The following is a 19,727-nucleotide window of genomic DNA, read 5'->3' as shown; positions in this document are numbered from 1 at the left end:
AATAAATTATGGAAGAATTCTATGGTTGGACAATCTGGAAACAAATTAAATGCAGCAACCATTATAACCGTTATTCACTGCTGATTCAAGTGCTGTATTATGATTACATTTCTTTCCTTCTGCAAGTTTATTTTTACTCATTCCCTATATTATTTCTTCTGTTAAATGATCTCAATTGTAAACCATTGTTTGACCCTGTTTTATCTTTAATTCTGATATTATAGGAAATCTGATTAAGGCTTACACAGTGCCTCAGTGTCAAAGTCTTTATCAAAATGAGTCTGACCCATTGTTTTACTGACATATGTAATCAATGAGAAAAAAAAAAAAGAAATCATCTGGTAGAGTCAATATAGCCACCCATGTTCAGAACTTTTTGATACTTTCTCCCAACATCTACATAGATACTTCTCCATGCACTGGAGCTTCAACTCTTGGTTCTCTATGAACAGATCACTTAACCACACTGGGAACTGATGCCATATTCATAACACAAGGGAATGTTAGTAGTTTGCTCAGGTTTCAAGAGCTAGTATGAAGCAGATTCAAATTTAAAACCATATTTTTTCCACTCTACTCATGCATAAGAGTCACAGGCACTGATGCTTTTGTGATGGAGATCACTAGTAATAGAACAAGTCAGACCATCAGTGGCTCCTCTGTATTTTGCTGCTGTGATGTGATTTATTCCTTTGAATTACTCTCTGAGCTGCAGAATGCAGGCTTTTCTCTTCAATCACTCTTGTTATTCCGTAGTGGAAATTGGAACACCTAAAACCAAATAATTGCTGGGTGGTCTGACTCATACAAAATAGTGCAGTATATTAGAACAGACAAGGAAAAATGAAATTATGGTGTTTGGAGGTCTAAAGGAAAATATGCCTTAATACATAATGATGCTATTTCAGAGTCCAACACACATTGAAATAGCTTTCTTGTCTGATGTTTTTCCTTGCATTCCCACATAAGGCACAAATAGAATTCTCGAATTTGAAAATGAAAAATAAGTGATTGCTTTCAAAGTCTGGTCTTACGAAGGCCTTGTAGGGCCTTCGAGCTAGATGGTTATTCTCAAAAAGGAGAAGGGACTTTCTGACCAGCATTTATGAACATGTACACATAACCAACCTGTCATGGTATGCTAATGTGTCACTTTGAATTTCTGTCTACAGTGATAACAGCAGACATTCTTTATGTTAAATGATGCCTTCCTGAAGGAAGTTTTCAGGTTCTACCTCCTAAAGGGGTTCCAGTACTTTGCCTGCTTCCAATTCTTTACCCATTCAAGCGTTTGCCTGTTGCTTCTCTCAGTTGAATGTCGGGTACTTGCACTTCTTTCTTTTACCATCTAATTAGTTCCAATGCTATCTTCAGGTAGATTAAACATCTCAAATTAAAGGAGAGAGTTTGGATTTAGCAGTGAAAGCATGAAACTAGGCAAGCCCTCCTTTCACCAGGGGCAAGTCATTCTGCTGCTTGGACCCTCAGGCTTTTCATCTGTAAAATGAAATAATTGGAATAGATGATCTTCAAGTCCCCTTTCATTTTTTGAACATTATATTTGCATGACTAATGAATCAACTTCAATAAATTATCTAAAACTTGTCTCCCACTGTTTCAATACAAGTGTGATCATTCGTTCATTCATTCACTCATTTAATACATGTTAATTGGACATTGTGCTCAGAGCTGGGTATACAGTAGCAAATGAACACACACAATTCTTAGCCTCATTGAATTCACAGTCCAGAGGAAAAAGCAGACAAAAACATATAAATACTAGTGGAAGATACTAACAAAGTGCTGAGAGAAAGAATAGAAGGAAAAGGATAATAAAGACAGGTGAGGGGATGTGTCTAGAAAAGCTTTATTGAAAATGACAAGAGATCTGCAGGGTCAGGAGTACTTAGCTAGGTGAAAAATAGTATAAAGAGCATTCCAGGCAGATGGAGCAGCATGTGTAAAAACCCTGAGGAGGTAAACAGCTTGTCCATTCAAGGGACTAGAAGAAGGGCATATAGCTGGAGTAACAATAGGGGTTGTCCCGAGGTAAACTTAGAGAGACTTCTACCAAATCTACAAAGCCTCACCCTAATGGTGACAATTTTGTATGATTTCAGAAAATCCGGGAGAACTAACTGAAAGATTTCTAAGCAAGAGAGAGATGATTCAATCGTATGTTAGAGAGAGTCTTCCGGTCACTGTGCAGACCTCAGATTGGAGGACAGCAAAAATAGATGAAGGCAGTTCTTGGATAGGGAAGCAATGGAGTAAAAGGCGGTGGGTTTTACATATAATCTTGGGATAGCTTCATTGTATATCTGTAATCAGTTGTGATATAGAGAGTGGGACACCTGTGGCCTCATGCCTCACACTACACGGACATACTAACTCCTATATCTCTACTCTAAACAGACTTACTTCATTGGGGCCCCATTCCCTCTCCAGGTGGTCTTTTTGGGCAGCGTTCCACATGGTCCAAGTCCATTCCATGGGCAGTGCACACACGTTCTTTCCCCTGACAAGCTTTAAGGAATGCGATCATCATCCACATGGCTGTATCTTCTCAGTAGGCTGATAAATGGCTGGTCACCCACGCCTCTCACTTGAAGACTTCCCCAGGCATGTGTATGGTGACAACCATGTGTCTCACAGACTCTAGAGCACACATGGGACATTTTCAAAATAAATTTCCTTGAAGTTCCTCTTAGCATTGAGAAGGAAAGTCAGCACCCCTATCGATTAACACTCCAGTAGAAGAGTGCAGGTTAGAATAATAGTGCCTCAGCACCTCTACAAAAAAAGTCCTCTTTCTAAAATAAGAAATTATTTTTCTAATGTATTGAGGTTCTCGGTTAGCTAAGATTATGAAATCCATTTTTCACTTCATATTGGGGGCCCATTTGGAGGCCTACCATCTTATTTTGGCATGTCAGACAGTTAGCACCGCTTATCCCACATTCTGTAGTCCTGATCTAAATGGAGATAGAAATGACCCATTTTATCATCCTCTCCTAACCTCTATCCACCCACTTTCGAAAATGATGAATGCAGGTGCCCAGCAAAACTGCCATTTTCTGGAGCTCCCACAAACCACCCTCCTGTCTTTCCTCCCTGATGCCCTCTCCAGTACCCTTGCATTGGGCTTTGGGATAGCCACACAGGTGCCAGGATGGCTCTGCCTCTCTTCTCCTCCTCTGCCATCTTTCTTCTCACCCCACTGTAGCACCCTGTCCCAGAGAGTTAAGTGATTCACTGCTTTCTGCAGCCATGATTTCATCACAACTTATCACCTCCTGCTCTTAACTCAGGCAGGGACTATTTGCAAATCGAGCTCTTCCTCTCCACTTTAGAACCCTATCAGCGCCATTTACACACACTCTGCTGTTCTGTCTTCACTTTTGTCACTTTTCTGAGATCATTCCAACAGCTCAGACATTATGATGGGAAAACAATAGAAAATGGGTGAAATTTCCAAACATCCACTACTCAGTACAGCAAATAGAAGACCAGAAACATATGAACTATATGTACGGAAAATAAAATGGAGTTTGCTGGCTTTCATTGAAAGGACAAAGAAAGTGGAGGAGGCTGAAATTTTCTGAAGTAATGAATGAATAGGAAAGGAATGGGGAGACACAGAGCTGATATCTTATTGAGGTAGAAAATGTGGGAGAAGGTAGAAGAATCTTCCATCATATTTTATCCTTTTTGAAAGCTTCATACAAAAGCTACAGGGAAGAGGGCAGGCCACAGTGGCTCAGTGGCAGAGTTCTCCCCTGCCATGCTGGGTTTAATTTTTGTGCCTGTCCATGTTAAAAAAAAAAAACTATAAGGAAGAGGAATTGCCTGGGTTATGGAAGAAATTTCTTTTTCAGTGATTTCATACTAGACACCAAGCAAAGGCAGGTTGTATCCTAACCAAAGTTCATTGTGTGCTTGACAGGAGCCAATGCTAAGCATGGACTGCGCTGCAAAGCCTGTAAGATGAGCATCCACCACAAGTGCACAGATGGCTTAGCACCCCAGCGGTGCATGGGCAAGCTGGTAAGGGCTCATGTCATGACTGAGCCCCAGTACGCCTCCTTAGAGCACTTGTCTGCCCTGGTGGGATGGTCCCCTCCAAACTCTTTACCTGCTGTGCTCTGACTACTGGGTATCAGAAAGGCAGCCCTGGAAGCTGTGGCCTGCCAACTTGACTTCTTAGTTGACATAAGTAATCAAGCAGAAAGGGAGTTTTGCCAAATTAATATAAAAATTTCTCACATGTGTAAAGGATTGAGGCTCCTTTATAAGGTGACCAACTCATCCCAGGCAGGGACTTTCTTGGTTTTAGCACTGAAATATCCACATTCTGGGACATTTCTGATAAAAACATACATCCCAAGAATCCCCTTATTCCCAGGTAAACTGGGGAGGTTGGTCACTGTCATCCTTAATTGGCTGCAGCTCAGTAGGGCTTAAGAGTAGATAGAGCTGACAGCCAAAAGTAGAGAGTGATGAAAATCTACACCACTTTACCAGATGGGTGGCCAAACCAAGGGAAGTGGGATTTGTCCAGGAGGTGGGATTCTGGGCTGATCATGCCATCTACGGTGTTGGTGCTTCACTCACGAGTTCCACACATTGAAAAACGCAAACTTCCGAGGGTATTTGAAATTGGGATGACCACCAAATTATAGAAGGGATGAGGAATATCTATCCTGGAGAATCTTAGGCAGTACATGGTAACTGTCCTCAAACACTGAAGGCATGTCACATAGAAGAGGGATTATCTTGTCCTATATGGCTCCAGACAGAAGATATAAATCAGTGGATACCAAGTCTTAACAATCAGAGGTAATGTCCCCAAACACCTGCCTCCAGAGTTAGCAAGTACCAGGTCAAATAAAGGATTACAACATTTGTCAGAAGTTCCAAAGGATGCTGGAATTACATTAGGAGCTGGACTGTAGACTTCTGTGTTCCTTTCCAACACTGGGATATAATAAGTCCAGATTCTTAGAGAGTTCATCTCCTTACTCTGATAGGCAACATCTTCTTTTCTCAAACCCCTGCCTCCATGCACCCCTCCTTCTCCTCTAATGATGTTTTACACAATCCAAGGCAAAGACCTTGGAGAGGGCAGAAAAAAATAAAGAGAGCACAAGGTCCACAGCACAGTGTGAAGACTCAGAGTAAAGCTCTTCAGATATGCAAGGGCCTTTGCATTCATCCCTGAGCTCTGCTTCCTATGCCAGGACCTTTTTTGGTTTTAATTAACCACAATGATAAAATGTGGTCCATTTGTATCCTGGAAGATAAAAAGGATCCCAGACACAAGGAGGCTATTGTGGGCCACAAAATGAGGAGAATCAGGGCAGGAAAGGGACAGGCAAGGGGCTTGCTTTCTGGATAGAGTATAGCTTGCTTATCGCCATCTACCTCTAATACCTGGGAATAAATTATAGCTAAGTCAGCACCTTAAAGGAAGACAGGGGAAGAACCAACTGGTTTTATTTTTTAGAGCTCTTATGTGGTTTTCACCATCTAATCAATAACATCACACCATCTCTTTCTCATTCTCTCTCCAGCCAAAAGGTTTTCGACGTTACTACAGCTCCCCCTTGCTCATTCATGAACAATTTGGATGCATTAAAGAAGTTATGCCCATTGGTGAGTTGGGACATTGATGGGTGGAGTCGTATTTTGAGCAGCAAAGTCAGCATTAAAGTGCTTTTCTCCCAGCGTGTCAAAACCAGTGAGGTGTCTTTGGGTGTTTCTTTGTGGCTATTTGGGTTTTGATAGTGAGGGAAAACATATGGTAGACCAAATTCTCCAGGAATTTTCATCCTCTCTCTAATGATGCTCTAAAACACCCAAGTCCCAAAGACTCGCTGTACTACATCACTTCAAAAGAACTGTAGAGTGGAAAGATCATGAAATGTGACAACCCACAGACCTGATTCAAAGCCCAGCTCCTCCGTTGACCAGCTGTGTGTGTCTTTGAACAAGTTACTCAACCAGTCAGATCCTATAAAAATGAGAACAACAATTGCTGCTTTCTTAATTGTTATAAAAATAAATATAAATTACAGACCAATGCTTGGTAGGAATTCTTGATTTTCTTCTTTAACAATATCTTTCTGTTTACTTCTATTTTTTTATCTAAACATCTCTGTCTTTATTTTTGTCTCTTTGGGAATAATTTTTTAACTGGCCAGTTTTTAAACTTGAAATGTTTAAACTCAAATATTTTAATTACAAATTCATGAGAAATGATGAGGTTAAATCCTTTCCAGGACACTTTCTTACTAGTGCAAACTTAGTGTCTTGAAACTTTTTACCTTGATGATCAGAATCTCCCATTAGAGGAAATAAAGCTAGTCCTTAGGAAAAACTTTGATTTGGATATCCTTTGGGATGGATAGTAAAAGAGGAAAACCAATCACTCAAGAAAAGGTTGGGAGCAGAGAGTTCTAGGTGAGAGTGCTGAGTGCAGTGGAGACCCTTGGCAGATGGGAACTTGTTTGGAAGAGCCATGTAAGCGAGGGAAAAATGACCACCCAGTGCCCAATTTTTCCAGGGACTGGCAGGTCCACTGTGGCTGAATCTACTTCTCAGATGTTGTTTACCTAGAAAATATGATCAGAGTTTGGCTGGATTCCTGAAAAGAATTGGGGAAACCTTTCTCTCAGATGGCTTTTCTCTTCTGTTACAGCCTGTGGTAATAAGGTGGACCCGGTCTATGAGACCCTCCGCTTCGGCACCTCCCTAGCCCAGAGAACGAAGAAGAGCAGCTCTGGCAGTGGCTCTGAATCACCTCACAGAACCTCTGTAATTGTCTTCTCCCTCCCTCGGATTCTTCTACAGTCGCCTTGGGCAGGGCAAGCCTCAGCCACTTCAGTGCGAGGGGTTCCACCTAGATGCCTCCTGAGTCAGGCAGCCTCCAAAGGAAAATCCAGCGTGCTTTGGGCCACTACAGGTTAACTTTCTGTTGACAACACCCAAGGATGATTTTACTTTCCTCCTCAAAGACCATGCCCTTGGCCTCATACCCTTGACTCTTCCCGTGTACCCCTTCTCACTCACCTTCCCACCAGTATTTGATAACCCATTATCAGTGTATAGAAATGTTTGGCACACACAGCATGCAGAAGCAGGGAAATCCCAGCTATTTCCAATTCTTTCAGCTACCTCCCATTTCAAGGGTACAGCCATTTTTCATATCTTCTCAGTCCTTTAATTCTAGGACAAAAGCCACCCCGTGATTTCAGTTGAAAACTGCCTTCATTAGAGGCATTTGACCTGTGACTCAGAGGTTCCTGGCCTCTCTCCAGGAACACTTAACAACCCAGTCACTTCTCTGTTTGCTCTAAAACTTCCTTAATGGCTATTCCATGCATCTCTGTAACCTGCTGTTATCTTCCCATCTCTGACTGAATTGCCACAAAACTCTGAAGCCCATGTGACCTTCAACAGCCCTCCTACAAAGAGACAAAGACGCCCCAGTTCACATTTTCAATTAGGATAGCTTATGCTCAGTTACCATTTCATTACCATGGCCCTTACTAGACATGTGGCTTCCTGACAAGACACAGATGAGCTTCTGAATGTCCTGCCCTGCTGGGTCCTCTCAGCAGAACGTAGCTAGAGCAGATTGTGAGGAGAAGTGTGGGGTATACCCGGAAAAGGGTCCCCAGTGATGGATCAGACATCCTGAGGCTGCATTGTATCAGCTCCCTCACAGGGTGCAGGTCAATTGACAAGATAACCCAAGATGGTAGGTAGATATGTGAGTAGGTACGTAGGTCAGATAGATGAGTAGATAGGTTTGCATGTCCTCTGACTGATGCCACAAAGTTATCCTAGAAGCCATCTTTAAACTCATTGAAAACACTGTACGTCATACATCTGACTGGAAAAAGGAGCCCAAAATACTTTTTGTTCTTTTTCCTTGATGTACATAAATTTGATGTCCATTAGTTCTTTTACTCAACTAGTAAACATAAATTAAGGACCCACAGATTATTAGCACTGAAGGGGATCAAAGAAAGTAGGAGACCTGGCTCCTTACCCTTAGAATTCACAATATATTTCTCAAATCCAAACCAATAGAAAAGAAAGCTGGTGAGGTTGTCATTGTTCAGCAATTTTTAAAAATATACTTTATGTATTATCCTGTTTTCTTAAGAATAAATACATAACAGATGTGTGTTAAAGACCTTGTTATACAATGTTGAATGAGTGCTGAAGGGTTCCTGGAAAAGGACAAAAAATGTTTAGGGTCGTAGGCATTGCCTTAAAGAGCCAGTGTATAATTTGTGATATTTTAAGGTACCTGAATTCTGATGATTTCCCTAGGGAAGCTATAAATCAAGTTGGGAGTCAAAATGGCAATGTTTATTTACTGAAAGAAGCATAGAGATGCTGCTAAATGTGATGAAAATATACAAAGGGCAAATGAGCAGAATTTATATTTTATATATATATACATAAATATGCTATGGCCACATGGGTTGGATAACAATATTATGTGTAAAGTTTCTAGCACAGGGCCTGACCTAACTGGCACTCAATAAATGGAAGTTGTTTATGCTTTATTTTCACTAAGCATCTAGGCCTTAGCTGGGTTTTCTTTGAACTTGAATTATTCCAAAGTTAAACAAAGGTATAACCAATTAATAAAGCAAATATGTAATCTGAGAAGAGCAATTCCTAGAACTACCATTTAAAAGGGCTCCTTCTCTAGCTCTGTCAAAACGCTGACTCAAAGATTCTGCTTTGTTCTCCTCCTGTTCGGCCTGTCTTCTCCTCCGACATGTCCTCCAAACCATCCTTAAATTGGGTGTGTGCTGGCTTGGTGTTGTTCTCTTCCTGGTTAATCTTTTTCACATTCCTCTTGTCCAACCATCATTGCTAAGCCAATGATTCTCTTAGATATTTTCAGTCCTAACCTCTTGCCCAAGTGCTAGACCAGCCCTACATCTATCTCAAGTCAACCTGTCCAAGGTAAACTCATGTCCAATTGGTCATTAGGTGCTATAATTCAAACTCAGAAATCTGTTCTACCCTCTTTCTATTGCATCTGCCTTTAATAATACGTCCATATTTGTCATCCTTTAATGAAAGATCTCAGGCAATTTTCCTATTAAAACATTCTATTGACTAGCTTATTGTCAAAGAACAATGGCCAAACTCTTTAACTAGGCATATGAGGCCAGTTACCACCAGTCCATCCAACATGACTCTATAGACCTACCTTCCCCTAAACTCATCAGGTTCTTTGATGTGCCCATACTTTTAAACATGCTGTTCTCTCTTGTTGAAATATTTTAAGACACAGTTTGGTTTTTATATGAACTCTGAAGAGATTCCTGATTCTCACAGACATCGTGAGTTGCTTTTCCCATAAGCCTTCTAGATTTCCTCTCATCATGTATACATGATTGCATTGTAGTTATCTGTTTTTTTGAGCACTTTCCTGAACTAGATATTGGGCAACTATAGACCAGGGCCCCATTCCTTACTTACATCATTCTCTCCAAGTCCTGACACATAGTGGGCACTTGGGAAATGCTTGGCGAATGAAGAATTAACAAGTGATACTTGAAGACTTCCTCCAGAACCCTCGGGGATCTGAAAAGCACTTCATTTCTCCTGCCCGATGCTCCAGACACACCGTAAGGCTTGTGGGTCTCTGCATATCTGTGCTCTTTCCAGTCACCAGGCCTTTGCAGACAGCATCTCTCTGAGGGATCTGAGTTAGGTCCCTTCCCTGGACTCCCACAGCAATCAGTTCATTAATCAAAGTGATTTGCATATGCTTGGTAAGTTTCACTTTTTTGTTTCAGTTTTCTCCTTCTTCTCTAATCTCCTCTTTAACTAGACCGGCCTCTTAAATGCAAGGACTCTTTGTTCATATCTTTATATTCATTGCATTATTCTGGTGATTCACAAACTTTGGCGGGTATCAGAATCCACTGGAGAACTTCATAGAAATATAAGGGCCTGGGCCCTGTCCTCTGATGCCGGGCCTCTGTGGACTTTATTAGCTCTCCAGGTGATTCTGATACCACCAAGTTTAAAAACCACTGATCTATACACTGCAAATCCATTACAGAGTCTCACTAAATGTGTGGTAAATGATGAATGAATGAATGACTACTCTCCTCAGCCAAGCTCTCTAAACTTCTAAGAAGGACCTAAAGCAGGCAATGAGGTAAATCAGCTATCCTCAGCATGTGGTCTGCAAGCCGCAGCCTCAGCAACACCTTGGAATTGGTTAGAAACGCAAATTCAAGCTTCCCAAGCCAGACCTAGGGAATCAGAAAATCTGGCGATGGGGCCCAGCAATGTGGTTTAACAAATCCCCAGGTGATTCTGATGAACACTAAAAAAGCACCGAGTTAAATTAAGGGTGCAAGTTTGTTTCCGAGGAAATCAGCCCTTCCCTGCCACCTCCTCTTTCTTATCTCCTCTCTTACTCCCTGTCTCTGAACAACTTTTGAATCACACATATGCAGTGGCCACAAGGCTGGACCTGAAGTTTGGGACAGAGACCCAAGAATGCTAGTCACATCCTTCAACCCACATCATGTTTCCTTGGTCAGGAGACTAAGGAGGGCGTTGCTGCCAATGAATTATTTCCCCCAATGCCACATAGAGCTTGCTCTCAACCTGCAGCCATGCACTCTTACATGTTTGGTAGATAACACTACCAGTCCAAAATGAAAAGCACAGACTCCACCAGTCAGAACAAAGAGGCCCCTATCCACTTGTACCTACACTCTGAACAGGGCTTTTTATGTCACTGGTAAGAGCCAGAATAGCCTCACCACCCCCTCCCACTGCAAGCTGCTCCCATGCTTGTGTGAGGCTGTGATTTGTGGAAGGGCGAATAACAGGCCAGTCCTCAGCTGCAAAAGGAGAGAGAAGACTCGCCAGAAATGGCCCTGGCTTGTCTACATCAGCAGCAGGTGGCCGTCAGTGCTGCTGAGCTCCTGCCAAGGAAACATCCTCACAAACATTTCACAATGATCAGAAAATCTGGGGGTTGCATCTCAACATATCAGCCTCTACATCTTTTTTTTTTTACATGGGCATCAGGAATCGAACCCGGGTCCTCTGGCATGGCAGGCAAGCATTCTTGCCTGCTGAGCCACCGTGGCCCGCCCTCAGCCTCTACATTTTTGCGTCTTACATGTAAGAAGCAGAAAGACCATCACAGGGACAAGTTAAGAATGTGCACTTTGGTTCAATGTCTAAAATAGCTTTGTTTCTGACAAGGTCTGAATCTTACAGACTGGTTTTAGGAGCAAAAAGTCTGGTTTCCAGCGTATCAAGGTGTCCAGGCATCAGAGTCCAGTTACACTGGCACTGCTCCCATCGGTAAATAGATATTGGGTTTTTCTCTGGGAAGGCCTTGTTCTGAGAGCTCCAGGGAGAAAAAGACAAATCAATGGGACTTAAATAGCTGTCATGCCACTCTTCCCCCAGAATCTAACTTGCCTCAGTGGAAGAAGCAGAAACATTTGGTGCTTTGAAATGATTTTTCTTCCTTCCTGCATAGTCAGTTGATAACGAACTTCAGCTTCTTGCCTTCTTTCAGTATTTGTTAGGACCTAAAGCATGCATCTTCCTTTACAGCAAAGCTTTGTCCCACAGGTTTATTTTCTTCCAGGGCTGTGGGGGCATTTCTTTTACCTCGTTGGAAAGTCACTGCCTGGCTATTTCTAAATCATTAGGTTTTCTTCAAGGTGCTTTCAAATGTTCTGGAATATAAAAGGTGTAATGGCTTTGGGAAGGCCAGCAGAAACCAAATACAAAATCTTCCTGGGAGTTGGTTGGCTATTTTATGAGTGATCATCCGTTTCATAATGAAATTCTCCACTAAGTAACTTTTGTGCAGAAGTAGTGAGCTCCATAGGAGCAGGAAATGGGTGACTTAGAGACCTTGTAACATTTGTTTTTCTCTGATGTGTCATAAAAGCAAGAATGGCTGAAAGAATCTTAAAGCTAAATTGTAACAAAAATGAGTCTTTGGAGGGTGTTTTGGAAATGCTTTAGAGCTGCCTAGGAAAGCTAGGAATTTTTTCTCTTTGAGAGATGTAAATAATTTTGTTAAAAGATGTTACTCTCCTTTGAATAAATTTCTCCTAAATTCGTCTTCTAAAGAGGCTGGAGCCTGGCAGGCAGAAGCATTTGGGCTGGGGTATCTAGCCATCTGAGGGAGGCAATCAGTGGGCTAAGCTGGTAAACCTTTAACCACCAGCAGCAACATGGACCCGAATTCATGACATTTGCCAATTTCTGTGGTGTAAATATTCCCACCATGGCCAGTCTCACACTACCTGCGTGCTGACGCTTGGAAGCTCCCACCAGCCATGTGAGCCGCTGCAGCCCACCACTTATTATGCAAGTCTGGAGACAGTGTCTGGTGCTCCACCACTGCTTAGCTGTGGGACCTCCAGCAGAGTTACTGATTGTCTCTAGACTTCAGATTCTAGAAAAAAAAAAATGAGAATGTCCTAGGATTATGGTGAGGAATAAGTGAGCTGATATGTTTGAAGTGTTTAAAAATGATAAGCAGTCAGTAGCTGTTTGGAGTGCTATTATTTTTGTTACTATTAGTAGTAGTAGTTCTATAACATAAGTGAAAGAAAGACTTCACATAAAGAAAGAGAGGTAGAATAAGTATTTTAAAAACAATTGACTTTTGCAATCATTGAAATAACATTTAAATCATACCAAGAGAGTACAAACCTCACTAATGCATCTTGTACTTTATCACTAATCATTAAAGCTCACCTATAGAAGAGCTATAGTTTTATTGAAAATTTTAAGGGACAGGATGTGGGCTGTAATCTTGATTCCTGTCTGCTGTCTATTCCAGGGGAGAAGCCTGTGCATCTAGGCATTCATTCATTGCTCATGGAGCACCTACAAGGTGCCAAGCCCCATGCCAGGCACAGACACCTGAAAGGTGGTACTGTGCCCACGAGGGAAGGCCTGTCCTCTCTGAGGTTAGCCAAGGAGCCAAGAGAGCAGTGATTAAATTCTTAAGACAGTGTCATGCAGGTTCCCTTTTAGCTCTTTTACTGACTTCAAAATCTCTGCCCACTGGCCCATGGATGTAATGTTGTTCACTCCATATCACTTTCTCTTTTCTCCCAGACTTCAGATCTTGTGGAGGTTCCTGAAGAAGCCGATGGGCCAGGAGATGGGCACGACCTGAGAAAACGCAGCAACAGTGGTGAGTGAGCGAATGAGGAGCCAGGCGTTGCCCCAGCACAGAAGTGAGCCCCGATGCAAGTAGATTTCCGGTGTCCCCTCTTTCCCCCCATGCCCTGGAATTCAATCTGGGCAAGTGTTCAGTATTCTGGAGGGGATCTAGGCATAGTTTCTCATTAATTTCAGTGATTTTTGACTTGTTGAGTTCTTTCTCCTACTTTCTCAGACCTCATCAATTTAGTAGACAGTGGTTTAGAAGGCAGTTCCAGACCTTTCTGTTAATGCATCATTTTCCCCACTGACTTCAGTCAGACTAACAAACCACAACCCAGAGATGCTCCTTCATGCTATACCTGAGGTACCTGTAGCCAGGTCAGGGTGGTGCCAGTAAGAGGACCCCACGCTTTGCTCCTTCCCCTACAGAGATAACTAAGACCCTCAAAAGCTGATCTGTACATTCCAGCCAAGCATTCTTTATTGATGTCATTTAACCTTATAATAGCTTAAGCTCTTGTTAAAATAATTTTTTAAATACTTATTAAACACTGTCTACAGACTGTTGGTTGTTGACAGTAAGAAAGAGTCTCATCTCTTCTTTAAACCAGGGCTTAAATAAACAGAACCAGGGCAGGCTACCGTGGCTCAGTGGCAGACTTCTCGCCTGCCATGCCAAAGACCTGAGTTCGATTCCCGGTGCCTGCCCATGCAAAACTCAAAACAGAACCAGCCCCTTGGGATGCATTCCTGCCACTTACTTAGTCGTCACTCATTAATCAAAAAAAAGAACACCAAAAAAATACTACCATCAACAAAAGTAAGGTCACAAGACCTTCCTTTGGGTCATTCATAATCTAGCAAGGCTGCAGGCCCTGACTTGCATTGTTACCTTGGGCTGAATGCATCATCATGGTTATCCCTCCCATCTCTAGTCCCCGTGTGCTGGAGCATGGGATGTGCTGTCTTGAATAGATCTCCCACCTGACTATTTGCCCCTGTTTCTTCCTGACTGGAAGCAAAAGCACTGCATCAATACCCCATAACAGCTCTGTCACCAGCTGTCTTATGAGGTCCCACTTACACTTCCTTAGCTCTGGGACTTAATTCACTTGTGTCTCTTCCCCAGTTCGGATGGTGACTCTGTAACTCCCACAGAGGAGCAGATGCCTAGCTTCCTGCTGTGACTCACCACAGCCCCCCTTGCCAAATCCAGGGAACATGCTTAATGGTCTGCTAGGGCAAGGACTCTTTGTTGTTGAAAGTGGGAAACTGTGCTTTTTGATCAGCACAAACACTCACTGAACATTTACCTGTGTGTTTAGAGAGACAGACTGGAGAGAGCTGGCTTCAGGGGCCACCTCACAGCGGGCAGTGGCATGGCAAGACCAGCCCAGCCCAAGTCTGTCCAGTGTGGCAGGACCAGCAACTGAATCTTTGTCAGCAACCCCAGAGCTCTTCAGCATCTAAGGAATAAACCCACCAGAGTCTGGTATAATGAACTAGACTTGCTAGGGTCAGCCCTGACCCCCTGAGTCAGGCTTCTGCCTTCCGCCTTCCCCTGACGCTCTTCTCACCCACATCACTGATGGGCTCCTTATCACTAACTGCCCTGGACAAATTCCTAGTTCTACTACAACCAGACTGCCAGATTTCACTTACTGGCTGTGTGGCCTTGAAGTAGTGACCATGACTCTTTGTGCCCCCATCCCCTCATCTCTAAAACGAAGGTAATAAAATCATAGACTTTATTATCAGTGATTCGTTAGTGGGTTGTTGTGATCTTTAAATGAAATAAAGAATATAAATACTATCCATACATTGATGCCTCCAAACTTTATCTCCAGCCTAAGTTTGTTCCCCGAATCTAAAGGCCTATACCCACCTACCGACTTGGCATGGCCAATGTGAATGAGAAACAATCATCTCAAACTTAACCATTCAAACTTTATTTTTAATTCCCCCACCCACTCACCCACCCAAACCAGCTCTTCCCTGCTAGGTAAATAGCAACCCGTCCTACCAGTTGATCAGGCCAACACCTTTGGCATTAACCTTTGACTTCCCCTTCCTCTCATGCCTCTTATCCAGTCTGCCAGCAGGGCCTGCCTGCTACTCCTTGAAGACATGCCCACACTGACCCCTCCACTCCAGCCACCATGGTCCGGCCACCATCATTTCATTCTGAACCACTGAATGACTGCCCAGATAACCTTGCTACTTCTACTCTTCCTTCACTCCCCCAACAGTCTAATCTCAACACAGCAGCCAGAATGTTCTTTTTAAAATGTACCCAATTATGCCATGCTGCTCCTCAAGCCTCCAGGGAGACCCTGGGTCACTGAGCGTATAATGCAAAGTCTCTGTCTCATCTACAAGCCTCAAAAATCACTCTGGCCCCTGGCTTCCTCTCTGACCTGGTCACCATACTCTCTGGCCTTGCTCAGTTCTGTACACACTGGGGTTCTGGCTATTCTTTGGGCACCATGGTCATCCCTGCTTCGGGGATTTTGTGCTTGTTTCTCTTCCCTCTTTCTGGAATGCCTTTTCCCAGATACTACATGGTTCCTTCCCTCACTTCAGGTGTCTGCACAATCGCCTCCATCTCTGAAAGTCCTTCCATACATACTTTTTATAAAATCGTAGCTGCTTCACAGTATTTTTCTCTCTCTTTCTTATGCTGCTATAGCCTGTTTTGAGATTTTGGTTGTTTTTTCTTGTTTGTTCCTGTCTCCATGCACTAAGTCATGAGCACAGTGATAGCAAGGGCTTTGTCTGCTCACTGTCCCATGGAGGCACTTGGTGAACATTTGCTGGCTGCATGAAGGAGTGAAACACTTAGCAATTTATATTATTACTCTTATTTCAATATAGATTCTCGCTTGCTGACCTGATGCATTTTATATACTTTATTCTCAAGAAGTCATCTTAACTCAATCTTTCCAAAGACCCTTATTGCCACCCATTATACCACCTGTAGGTAACAAATTCAAATCCCTAATGGGAGAGAAGAAGATGAACAGTGTGGGGGGCAGCCAATAGAGGGGTTGCACAGAGAGAGGAAGAGATGCATGCAGACAATTCAATTAACCCCCCAAAGCGTGTAGTTGTCTGTAACCACAGAGGAGGGAAGACTGTATATTTACCAGGGGAATTCCTGGAGGAGATGGCATCTGAGCTAGATCCTAATGCGGGAGTGAGTTTATGCAGGTAGTTATGGATGGTGATGGGGAGGACAAGGAAGAGCATAAAAAAAGACCACAAGGGTATTGGAAAAGTAGAAGGCATTTGTGCAGAAAAGGGCAAATAATGTGATGGAGCTGGAGCTTGGGCTCTGTGATGGATAACTGAGAGGAAAAATGCTAGAAAAATACTAGAAAAGCAGGGTCCAGTACGTGAATGTGATAGCATATTTTATACTGCTGAAAAACATCTCACATTGTTCCTGAGGCTTATCCTCATAGCCTTCTGATTCCAGCTCTATTTTGCTGTTGCTCACCCATGCCTTTCACACTTAAGGCCTCAATTTGGTCTTAACTTGGATTTTACATTGTTAAAAGCAATATTTAGGAATCATCAATAGGAAGCATGACTGCTATTAATAAAGTCGTCATAAGATCATTCAAGTATTAGAGATGACGCTTAGAGCCTCCCTTCTCCAAGTATGGTCCATGGCCCAGCAGCCTGAGCGTCACCTAGGACAGCTGGACATTCTGAATCAGGCTCTGCATATGTATCTGTCATTCATAGGTTAATTAAAGTTCGAGAAGCAGGATTAGAGACTATTTAGTTGCACCCTATCCCTTTCAGTGCTCACACACACGCACACAAACACACATTGCACATGCCTTACAGGTAAGGAAACTAAGGCACAGAGTAATTTACTCAAAGATGCAATGTTGATTCTTGCCATCTCTTTTGTGTTAAGCCATAAGAAATGTAGAAGCGTTTTCAAAGCATATTCTAAGAGATTTGTTGAAAGATATTAGCAAGCAATAAACTTCTAAAAAGCTTTGGTGAGCTATTAACAACTCAATTGATCAGCAACAGCATTCTTTACAATGCATCCTTAGAAATAGGGGGATTAATTTGCTTCACACATTTCCCTTTGATTGGCTTTAATCCCCTGTTGAGAAGCAACATAGAGGAAACACCCTGCTTGTCTGCTTATGTGGGCCCAGTTCTGGTCTTCTCACAGTCATGGCAAGGAGGGTGTTGGCTTTTTGGAACCAGGGCTCAGGATTCTGGTCACAACCAGTTCTGTATTACATGTTTCATTCACGTCCTAAAAATTATTTGCAATACTGCACACAGATATTATTTCTGCCAGCCAGCTATTATATCAAATTCTTTGAGGAATATTTTCAAAGACACTTTCAAAAAGGGTACAATTCAGACTAATTTCTTTACTGCTAAGAGTACAGTCTCTGCTTTAGCACTTATAAAAGATCTTGGGCAAGTCTGAGTGCTTCTGGCTGTTGTTTTGAACCCTGTACCAGAATCCCTTAGAATCTCGATGGGGAAAATTGTTGGCCTTCACCTTTGGCTTAGCTGCTAGAAACTTCACTCATAGCAAGATAATGGACAAAGTGCAGAATAAAATCTGGGCTGCTTATTTCAGCTCAAAATGCCAAATGATGTTATTGGCTGCTTTCAATAATTGCATTTCAGTATGACTGCATGTGATCATAATTTTCCTGGACAAGAGGCAGAGAGAACAGAACATAAGTAATACAAATTCCTAGGAATATTCTTCAAAATGACTGGGTTAAACATACCTACTTGAGTATATTACAAATAATATTACTTCACTTTGCTCTAAAACAAATATTGTCCAGAAAGAAAAAAAGATATGCTCAGATTTGGAAAGCTTAGGCTTGCCTTAGGCACGCATGGGCTCTATATGTCAAATTTTGAATTGTCATCAATAAAAAGAAAGATTTTAATGGTACAGTTAGCTATTGGCAGGTGCCCCTAGTTCTCGTCCCCCTCCAGTGGACAACTCCTGAATTACAGATGCAAATATTTATGGTGCGTTTCTGTAACACACACTTAGTATCTGGGCCAGATAAAAGTCTCTCTGAAATCCTTTCCAGCAATGTGGAAGAATGGATGTTTAGACAAATTTCTCCCAATTTAACATACCCTAAAAAGGGTAATAGAAAGAATTGAAAGAAATTTCTTGTTAACGCATGGCTGAGCTGGTAGTTAAGCAAGACAATTCCTTGGAGGCTAGAAAGGACTCTGCACACGCCTGGGAACCTCAGTTTATATAGTAATAGGCCCCATGGGTGGACAATAGAGAACAAAAGCTTGGGGTGAATAGAGTAACAGGTTATATGAAAGGCTGTTTGGAAAAATGCTGGCACCCCCAAAGTTATCTTCAGTACAGACCTAGGGAAAAAAATACCAGAGGAATTTGGTAAAGGAAAATGCCTGGACTGGCATGACTCAGGTAAAGAAGAAAGGGAGGTAGACAAAAGAAGAAACAAGGAAAAGTATTCTTCCTTGGGCTAAGGGTCTGAATTCATACTACCTATATGGACAACATAAAATAATTTAAAAATTTAGTTTAATTAATTTAAAGTGGTCCAGGGATGACAGAATCACCAGACATTTGGCAGAAGCAAATGCAAACCCTCTCTGAAGGAAGAGAATGTAAACCCAGACCTCAAAATCTCCTCACAAACGCACTTTAAAGCACACAAGATAAATGAGCTTCCATGAGTAAAAGTTTGCAGAAACAACCAATTTTATGATCAAGCCTGTCAGAGATGGGCGGTGCGACAGCGGCTCAGTGGCAGAATTCTCGCCTGCCATGCCAGAGACCTGGGTTCGATTCCCAGTGCCTGCCTATGCCAAAAATATAAGACCCTCAGAGATTTGACATATTGGAATCATCAAATAAAGGAAATGTATAGCTGCAAGGTTGTATATCCTTAAAGATATGAAAATGGTGTAGAAAATATAAACATATTTTTGAAGAATTATATAGAACATATCTGTCTGATGACAAAGCAAGTAAAATAAAAACCAAAAGTCATTTCCCAAAGTCTGTATTTCAGGAAATTAGAACACTCTGAAAAAAAAAAAAAACATGTCAAAAAAGGATTCATAATGAAAATCGGGAATTATTTAGAACTAACTAATAATGAAAACACCACACATCAATAATTGTAGGATGTAGCTAAAGTTGTGACTAAAGTATTTAGCTTTAAAATAGTTCTGTTAGAAAAGAAGAAAAGCTAAAGAGTAAAAAGCTAAGAATCATACTAAAGAAGGCTGAAAAAAGAAAGAATAAGTCCATCGAAAGCAGAAGAAAGGTAAACATAATGATAAGAGCAGAAGTTATTAAATTAGAAACAAAGATAAGTCAATAAACTCTGAGTGTTTCTTAAAGAAATAAAATAAAATTTACAACCTCTAACACATTTTTAAGAATTAGAAAGATAGAAGCTATAACAAATGGGGAGCATAACAGAAATGGAAAAGAAAATAAAAGAATGTTATGAACAATTTCA

The 19,727-nt window shown here is 41.9% G+C and overlaps 1 protein-coding gene across 3 annotated transcripts in view; it reads left to right on the top strand.

Annotated features, from left to right (window-relative positions):
• The window catches only part of STAC (SH3 and cysteine rich domain), a 155,187-nt gene that overhangs the window by 101,979 nt on the left and 33,481 nt on the right, over nt 1–19,727 (top strand). For all 3 annotated transcript variants that reach the window (XM_077129854.1, XM_077129853.1, XM_077129855.1), the window contains 4 exons: nt 3,947–4,047; nt 5,574–5,655; nt 6,701–6,816; nt 13,156–13,234. In XM_077129854.1, the coding sequence (XP_076985969.1) occupies nt 3,947–4,047; nt 5,574–5,655; nt 6,701–6,816; nt 13,156–13,234 (378 nt within the window). The remainder of the gene's footprint in view (nt 1–3,946; nt 4,048–5,573; nt 5,656–6,700; nt 6,817–13,155; nt 13,235–19,727) is intronic.

Source organism: Tamandua tetradactyla, chromosome 15, assembly GCF_023851605.1.
Source record: "Tamandua tetradactyla isolate mTamTet1 chromosome 15, mTamTet1.pri, whole genome shotgun sequence".
Lineage (NCBI taxonomy): Eukaryota > Metazoa > Chordata > Mammalia > Pilosa > Myrmecophagidae > Tamandua > Tamandua tetradactyla.
Note: the sequence above shows the minus strand (reverse complement) of the source record. Positions and strands in the feature narration are given on the sequence as shown.